Source organism: Pelodiscus sinensis, chromosome 16 (genome assembly GCF_049634645.1).
Source record: "Pelodiscus sinensis isolate JC-2024 chromosome 16, ASM4963464v1, whole genome shotgun sequence".
Taxonomy (NCBI): domain Eukaryota; kingdom Metazoa; phylum Chordata; order Testudines; family Trionychidae; genus Pelodiscus; species Pelodiscus sinensis.
Genome location: NC_134726.1, coordinates 1765754 through 1774570, shown reverse-complemented (window position 1 = coordinate 1774570; position 8817 = coordinate 1765754). Strand labels below are relative to the sequence as shown.

The following is an 8817-nucleotide window of genomic DNA, read 5'->3' as shown; positions in this document are numbered from 1 at the left end:
CCAGGGTGTCGGACCCTGCAGCGAATCCCAGCGCGGCGGTTTGGTTCCTCCTCCCTCCGGCCAGGGTGTCGGACCCTGCAGCGAATCCCAGCGCGGCGGTTTGGTTCCTCCTCCCTCCGGCCAGGGTGTCGGACCCTGCAGCGAATCCCAGCGCGGCGGTTTGGTTCCCCCTCCCTCCGGCCAGGGTGTCGGACCCTGCAGCGAATCCCAGCGCGGCGGTTTGGTTCCCCCTCCCTCCGGCCAGGGTGTCGGACCCTGCAGTGAATCCCAGCGCGGCGGTTTGGTTCCTCCTCCCTCCGGCCAGGATGTCGGACCCTGCAGTGAATCCCAGCGCGGCGGTTTGGTTCCCCCTCCCTCCGGCCAGGGTGTCGGACCCTGCAGCGAATCCCAGCGCGGCGGTTTGGTTCCTCCTCCCTCCGGCCAGGGTGTCGGACCCTGCAGTGAATCCCAGCGCGGCGGTTTGGTTCCTCCTCCCTCCGGCCAGGATGTCGGACCCTGCAGTGAATCCCAGCGCGGCGGTTTGGTTCCTCCTCCCTCCGGCCAGGGTGTCGGACCCTGCAGTGAATCCCAGCGCGGCGGTTTGGTTCCTCCTCCCTCCGGCCAGGGTGTCGGACCCTGCAGTGAATCCCAGCGCGGCGGTTTGGTTCCTCCTCCCTCCGGCCAGGGTGTCGGACCCTGCAGTGAATCCCAGCGCGGCGGTTTGGTTCCTCCTCCCTCCGGCCAGGGTGTCGGACCCTGCAGTGAATCCCAGCGCGGCGGTTTGGTTCCTCCTCCCTCCGGCCAGGGTGTCGGACCCTGCAGTGAATCCCAGCGCGGCGGTTTCCTTCTGCAGCTGGTTGTGAAGGTTTTTGCCTTGTCACGTTGCTCCCCCGCTGGCTTTTGGGTGTTGCCATTCTGGATGTCGGATTTGTGTGCGTTTGTTCTGTGGCAGGTCGCCGGCCTGGCTTGCCACTGTGGGGCATCGGGCCCTGGCTCTCCTGTCTCGCCTGCTTCCTGCTTGCCCCCGAGTGCCCTGGGTAGGGCTGTTCTGCTCTCCTTTGGGGGGCTGCGGGCGGTGAGCTGTGAGACAAGAGGTCTCCTGGCCATGAGCTGGGTGTGAGCCTTGGACTGGTCATCCCTTTCGCCTCTGGCGGGACAGAGGAAAGGCGCAGGTTGTAGAACCCTCCGGGAGTTGCCCATGTAAATGCTAGAGAGGAGTAAGGCTTGTGATCTGGGATCAAGGGGAGTGAGAGCACTGCAGACCCTAAACACGTTCTGCATTCGGGCGTCCGGCCCCACATAATCCCGAATTGTTGGTTCCCTTTCATTTGCTCTCTGGTGCTGGAGCCTTTAAGATTCCCCTTTTCAAGTGCTGTTCCCAGCCGCGAGGGCCAGGACAGGGCTGTTACACTTCGTGTCATCTGCTGATCGAGTAGTCGATGGAATTTCCATTAGTCGATAATGGGGTGACTCGCACATTTCAAAGGGAGAGGCGCAGCAGCTGGGACCCCACCTGAGCAGGGGCAGCTTCGTCCCTGCTCGCGCTGTTCCCTGCCGTACCTCTGCCTTCCCTCCCCCCCATGGGTACAGTGCTGGGGGGGGACACAAGCTTTTAAGCACCGGCTCCTGCCTCTCCCCCCCTCCCCCAGGTGCCTCTGATGCAGAGGCAGTAAGGGAGTGGAAGCAGACTGCACGTACTGACTCGACTGCCCCGGGAGCCCAGGTATCTCAGGCGGTCGACCGGCTGCCTCCATCCCTAGGTCTGGGGCTGCACGTCCTGTGAGGTTCTGGATTCCCGGAGCTGGGGCTTGAAGGAAAAGCCTCCCTGCGGTGTGGGTCACGATAACCCTGGGAGCTGGCAGCGCGAGTGCACAGGGTGCAGTGTGAGCGCCCCAAGAGCTTGCAAATGAGCCAGACCCACATGGCAGGAGCTTGCTTTTGGCCTGTCGGGGTTTTTTCTCCCCCGTGAGTGGCAATTAGTGGCCCCCACCGCTCCCAGCGTGCTGCCTTCCCGCAGCGGGCAGGGCCAGGCGCTTCCAGGGGAGTCGCCTGCCTGTGGGTTTTCAGGCCATCCTCTCCCCATCCCCTCCTTTGTGCACGTGGCCTCCCAGGGCCGTGCCCCCCCCCAGGTGACTCTGGGGAGGGGGTGGGGAGGTTGACACCCCCAGGGCGTAGTGGGTCGCACAGCCTGTGGCTCGGTGCAGGCGCTTTCCCTGCTGTGACTTGGAAGGAAAGATCCCCTGGCGACTGAGCCCCGGCAGGGTGTTCTGGGGGGCCGGGGCGCAGCCGTGCTGATGGAGTGGGCCCGTGGAGGAAGGCTCCCCAAGAGGCCTGTGGTGCTCCGGGCTCCCATCAGCTGGGCGGGGGGAGGAGGGGCCTCAAATGAACCTCACCTTGATATTCCCTCTCCTGTCTCTGCTGGCGCCTTTCAACGCCTCCCTCCCCTCCCCCTGCCCTTTACAAGGCTCAGCAGAGGAGCGTTTCTTCCCCGCCAGGGAACCGGGTCATCCTCCCAAGTCTGCCTGCTGCCCGCCGGGCGGCGTGTCTGGCGCGCTCCCCCAGCCCGGGTGTTCCCGTCCCCAAGGGCGCCGTCTGGCCGTGGCGAGAGGGACAGACAGAGTGTGTGCGCGTGTGCAAGCTGACACTGTGTGTGTGTGTGCGTGTGTGCAAGCTGACACTGTGTGTGTGTGCGTGTGTGCAAGCTGACACTGTGTGTGCGCGTGTGTGTGTGTGAGCTGATGCTGTGTGTGGGGGGCACTGTGTGTGTGTGTGCGAGCTGATACTGGGGGGGGCTGTGTGTGTGTATGCGAGCTGACACTGTGTGGGGGGGCTGTGTGTGTGTGTGTGTATGTGAGCTGACACTGTGTGGGGGCACTCTGTGTGTGTGTGTGTGTGTGTGTGTGTGTGTGTGTGTGTGTGTGCGCGAGCTGACACTGTGTGGGGGCACTCTGTGTGTGTGTGTGTGTGTGTGTGTATGCGAGCTGACACTGTGTGGGGGCACTCTGTGTGTGTGTGTGTGTGTGTGTGTGTGTGTGCGAGTTGACACTGTGTGGGGGCACTCTGTGTGTGTGTGTGTGTGTGTATGCGAGCTGACACTGTGGGGGGGGCTCTGTGTGTGTGTGTATGCGAGCTGACACTGTGTGGGGGGGCTGTGTGTGTGTGTGTGCGAGCTGACACTGTGTGGGGGGCACTCTGTGTGTGTGTGTGTGTGTGTGTGTGTATGCGAGCTGACACTGGGGGGGTTGTGTGTGTGTGTATGCGAGCTGACACTGTGTGGGGGGGCTGTGTGTGTGTGTGTGCGAGCTGACACTGTGGGGGGGCTGTGTGTGTGTGTGTGTGTGCGAGCTGACACTGTGTGGGGGGGCTGTGTGTGTGTGTATGCGAGCTGACACTGTGTGGGGGGGCTGTGTGTGTGTGTATGCGAGCTGACACTGTGTGGGGGGGCTGTGTGTGTGTGTGAGCTGACACTGTGGGGGGGGCTGTGTGTGTGTGTGTGTGCGAGCTGACTGTGTGGGGGGGCTGTGTGTGTGTGTGCGAGCTGACACTGTGGGGGGGGCTGTGTGTGTGTGTGTGTGCGAGCTGACACTGTGTGGGGGGGCTGTGTGTGTGTGTGTGTGTGTGCGAGCTGACACTGTGTGGGGGGGCTGTGTGTGTGTGTGTGTGAGCTGACACTGTGTGGGGGGGCTGTGTGTGTGTGTGTGTGTGAGCTGACACTGTGTGGGGGGGCTGTGTGTGTGTGCGAGCTGACACTGTGTGGGGGGGCTGTGTGTGTGTGTGTGTGTGCGTGTGCGAGCTGACACTGTGTGGGGGGGCTGTGTGTGTGTGTGTGTGTGTGTATGAGAGCTGACACTGGGGGGGTTGTGTGTGTGTATGCGAGCTGACACTGTGTGGGGGGGCTGTGTGTGTGTGTGTGTGCGAGCTGACACTGGGGGGGCTGTGTGTGTGCGTGTGCAAGCTGACACTGTGTGGGGGGGCTGTGTGTGTGTGTGTGTGCGAGCTGACACTGTGGGGGGGCTGTGTGTGTGTGTGCGAGCTGACACTGTGGGGGGGGCTGTGTGTGTGCGTGTGCGAGCTGACACTGTGTGGGGGGGCTGTGTGTGTGCGTGTGCGAGCTGACACTGTGGGGGGGCTGTGTGTGTGCGTGTGCGAGCTGACACTGTGTGGGGGGGCTGTGTGTGTGTGTGTGTGTGTGAGCTGACTCTGTGGGGGGGCTGTGTGTGTGTGTGTGTGTGAGCTGACACTGTGTGGGGGGGCTGTGTGTGTGTGTGTGTGTGAGCTGACACTGGGGGGGTTGTGTGTGTGTGTATGCGAGCTGACACTGTGTGGGGGGGCTGTGTGTGTGTGTGTGCGAGCTGACACTGTGGGGGGGGCTGTGTGTGTGCGTGTGCGAGCTGACACTGTGTGGGGGGGCTGTGTGTGTGTGTGCGTGTGCGAGCTGACACTGTGTGGGGGGGCTGTGTGTGTGTGAGCTGACACTGTGGGGGGGCTGTGTGTGTGTGTGTGTGCGAGCTGACACTGTGGGGGGGCTGTGTGTGTGTGTGTGTGTGTGTGCGCGAGCTGACACTGTGTGGGGGTGCTCTGTGTGTGTGTGTGTGCGTGTGCGCGAGCTGACACTGTGTGGGGGGGCTGTGTGTGTGTGTGTGTGTGTGCGAGCTGACACTGTGAGGGGGCTGTGTGTGTGTGTGCGAGCTGACACTGTGGGGGGGGGCTGTGTGTGTGTGTGAGCGAGCTGACACTGTGGGGGTGCTCTGTGTGTGTGTGTGTGTGTGTGTGCGAGCTGACACTGTGTGGGGGGGCTGTGTGTGTGTGTGTGTGTGCGAGCTGACACTGTGTGGGGGGGCTGTGTGTGTGTGTGCGTGTGCGAGCTGACACTGGGGGGGGGCTGTGTGTGTGTGTGTGTGTGTGTGTGCGAGCTGACACTGTGTGGGGGGGCTGTGTGTGTGTGTGTGTGTGCGAGCTGACACTGTGTGGGGGGGCTGTGTGTGTGTGTGCGTGTGCGAGCTGACACTGGGGGGGGGCTGTGTGTGTGTGTGTGTGTGTGCGAGCTGACACTGTGTGGGGGGGCTGTGTGTGTGTGTGTGTGTGCGAGCTGACACTGTGTGGGGGGGCTGTGTGTGTGTGTGTGTGTGCGAGCTGACACTGGGGGGGGGCTGTGTGTGTGTGTGTGTGTGTGCGAGCTGACACTGTGTGGGGGGGCTGTGTGTGTGTGTGTGTGTGCGAGCTGACACTGTGTGGGGGGGCTGTGTGTGTGTGTGCGTGTGCGAGCTGACACTGTGGGGGGGCTGTGTGTGTGTGTGTGTGTGTGCGAGCTGACACTGTGTGGGGGGGCTGTGTGTGTCTCACTCCGTGTCTCAGCCAGCGAACTGGCAGGGAAAACAATCCCTGCGCCCTGCACGCAGAGGTGGGCTGGGTTCTGGAGGGGCGAGGGGCGAGCAGACCCCCAGCTTGCCCTGGCGCTGGGCCGGCGTGAATGGGAGCGAGGGGTGGGGGCCGTTGCTCCCTGGGAGCCCGCGGGAAAGGGACAGATTCATTCAGAGCCCGCCAGGAGCTGCCGCTGCCGTCGCCGCCACAACAGACCCTGCCGAAGCTGCGCGGCTGGAAGGAGCCAGCAGGTGCTTTCTGCACATCGGATTCGGGCGGGGGGGGTATTTGCCTCCCGCTCTCTTCTCTCCTCCCCCTTGGCCCCGCCCCGCTCGGCTAGCGTGCAGGCATCTCAGGCAGCCCGGGGGGCGAGGGGTTGTGCTGCTGATTTCTGTTCGGGGGGCGCAGGCTCGCGGTGCATGTCACTGGGGCTGGAATCCCTTCGCTGCCCAGCCTCCGGGGCAGCAGGCCGAGCTGCTGAAATACAGTCCCCGCTGCCTTTCACTAATTGCGAGTCAGCTGCTTGGCGTGCAGGGGTGTGACGGGGAGGGGATCCGCGCTCAGGTAGGTGGCCCCCCTGCCTGCGCTGGGGTTAGGGAGCAGGGGCTGCTGGGGTGACAGGCTGCCGGCTAGAGGAGCGAGCGGAGCAGGAGGGGACGGAAGGGCGAATGGGGAAGTAGAAAGATGCAAAGGCGGGGGGGCTTGTGGGGCACCTGCAGACGGGCTGTTTTAGCGGGGGGCTGTGGGCAGAAAAGCAGCAAGGAAGGCTTTAGTTCTCGTCTGGCATCCGCGGCCGAGGGAGCGAAAGGACGCGAAGGCAGCTGGCGGGTTTGCCAGGAGTCCCTGTTGTTTTCGGGAAGATCCTAAGCACATTATTTGCTTGTTTCTGTTCCAACAGATCGTCTCTCCCCTGGCTACATTTCCCAGACTGAATACGCAGTTGCTCACTTGGGCTGCCTGAAGGGAGTTTCCCCCAGGCCTGGCTGTCCCCTTCTTCCCAGCTCCGAGCTGGTGTTGAGCACTACAGATGCTAACACAAGCACTGCGGACTGTGGAGCGGGGTTTTCATGCACGTTTGCCGAGGTCCCTGTCGCTGGCTGCTGCGGTTGAAATTGTAAAAGGGTTGGTGAATGGTAGTGCAGAGGGTGGGTGTCGTAGGTGACTTTTAAATGGACCAGTCTCGTTTGTTTGAGAAGTTTTCCCCTGTGCTCAGATGGTTGGTGAGACAGAAATCAGCTTGTTTAACACAGTGTTGGGGAGGGGGAGTTTGCTGTGTGAGAAAAGGCGTGCCAGCCCGGAATAGCTACAAGCAAAAGAAGCAGAGAACCTTGGTTGAGTTTATTTTGGTGCCTGTACATGATGGGGAGGGGCCCTTTGAAAACGCCCATGGGCACCTGGTCCTGTGGCACGTGAGCGTTATCGTTTGCCGCTAGGTTGGAGGGTGCTGCCTCACTTCTTTTGGTGAGGGGAGAATGAAGTGGAAGCCGGGGGTGTCTCTGCCGGACCTCGTGGGCATCCCGAGAGGCCAAAGGCCGCTGTGCGATGTGGCGGCGTGTCTGGTGAGCTGCTGCTCGCAGTGGGAGCAGGGAGATATGCGCCGTCGCTACCGGGCGAGTCTTTTCAGCCAGGATTATTTTTTTCATTCTCCTGCATTCAGTTCGGTAGCAGCCGCAGTGCAACTCGGCCGCTCGCCCCAGCCAGCGCTGGCCTTGTGGGACGTACGCGCTGGATTCTCCCTTCTTTTCCAGTGGGAGCGTGTCTGCGTGCAGCACGGTGCGGGCCGCTCTAAACTGCGCTGTCTTGTCCTCTCTCTCTGACTCCTAGTGCTCCCTGCACCCCCCGGTCCTGGTGACATGCAGGGGTGCTGAGCGCCCTGGTTCTGGCAGGTGGGGCTGTGCGGACAGACTAGGGCACCGGCTGTGCGCCTGCACGTGCCCGCACGCCGCCGGCGCCATGGCTTCCTTCGGGAAACTGACGGAGTACTTCAGCCTGAGGAAGTCGAGGAACGAGTTCCGCTCGGAGCGCCGGAGCGGCCGTCGGAGCGGCAGCTATTGCTGCAGTGTCACCGAATGCAGGTACTGGGAGGCAAAGCGCCCCCCTTCCAGTGCATCTGCCTGTGTATGTGTGGGGGGGGGCACCGGGGCAGGGAAGGCTTCCTCCTCCATCTGTGTAGTCACCAGAGAGTGGGGGCCAGAGGGAGACCTTGGTAAATGGGGTGTGTCTGTCGGAGCCTTGTTGATTGCATCCATGCTCGGGGATGCCTCGGACTGGCGTGAGCACTGGCGTCTGCGTCCCTGCCGAGTGGGTCGGAGAGACTCAGCTGGCATGCCCACTCTGCGACCCTCTCTTGCATGTGCACGTGCATGGCCCCTCCTTGCCTCCTCTGCGCCCGCTCTGCGACCCTCCCTTGCATGTGCACGTGCATGGCCCCTCCTTGCCTCCTCTGCGCCCGCTCTGCGACCCTCCCTTGCATGTGCACGTGCATGGCCCCTCCTTGCCTCCTCTGCGCCCGCTCTGCGACCCTCCCTTGCATGTGCACGTGCATGGCCCCTCCTCGCTTCCTCTGCGTCCACTCTGCGACCCTCCCTTGCATGTGCACGTGCATGGCCCCTCCTTGCCTCCTCTGCGCCCGCTCTGCGACCCTCCCTTGCATGTGCACGTGCATGGCCCCTCCTCGCTTCCTCTGCGTCCACTCTGCGACCCTCCCTTGCATGTGCACGTGCATGGCCCCTCCTTGCCTCCTCTGCGCCCGCTCTGCGACCCTCCCTTGCATGTGCACGTGCATGGCCCCTCCTTGCCTCCTCTGCGCCCGCTCTGCGACCCTCCCTTGCATGTGCACGTGCATGGCCCCTCCTTGCCTCCTCTGCGCCCGCTCTGCGACCCTCCTTTGCATGTGCACGTGCATGGCCCCTCCTTGCCTCCTCTGCGCCCGCTCTGCGACCCTCCCTTGCATGTGCACGTGCATGGCCCCTCCTCGCCTCCTCTGCGTCTGCTCTGTGACCCTCCCTTGCATGGGCACGTGCATGGCCCCTCCTCGCCTCCTCTGCGTCTGCTCTGCGACCCTCTCTTGCATGTGCACGTGCATGGCCCCTCCTCGCCTCCTCTGCGTCAGCTCTGCGACCCTCCCTTGCATGTGCACGTGCATGGCCCCTCCTCGCCTCCTCTGCGTCAGCTCTGCGACCCTCCCTTGCATGTGCACATGCATGGCCCCTCCTCGCCTCCTCTGCGTCCGCTCTGTGACCCTCTCTTGCATGGGCACGTGCATGGCCCCTCCTCGCCTCCTCTGCGTCCGCTCTGCGACCCTCCCTTGCATGTGCACATGCATGGCCCCTCCTTGCCTCCCCTGTGCCTGCTCTGTGACCCTCCCTTGCATGTGCACGTGCATGGCCCCTCCTCACCTGCCTTGCATGTGCACGTGCATGGCCCCTCCTTGCGTCCCCTGCGCCCGCTCTCCCTGCCCCCGGTGTGGTGGTGCCG

The 8817-nt window shown here is 63.2% G+C and overlaps 1 protein-coding gene across 1 annotated transcript in view; it reads left to right on the top strand.

Moving 5' to 3' along the window:
* Positions 1 to 7244: 7244 nt before the first annotated feature.
* The window catches only part of LOC102446898 (ankyrin repeat and fibronectin type-III domain-containing protein 1-like), a 256047-nt gene continuing 254474 nt past the window's right edge, over positions 7245 to 8817 (top strand). Inside the window, exon 1 of the mRNA XM_075899031.1 lies at positions 7245 to 7415. Within this exon, the coding sequence (XP_075755146.1) occupies positions 7294 to 7415 (122 nt within the window). The 5' untranslated portion in view covers positions 7245 to 7293. The remainder of the gene's footprint in view (positions 7416 to 8817) is intronic.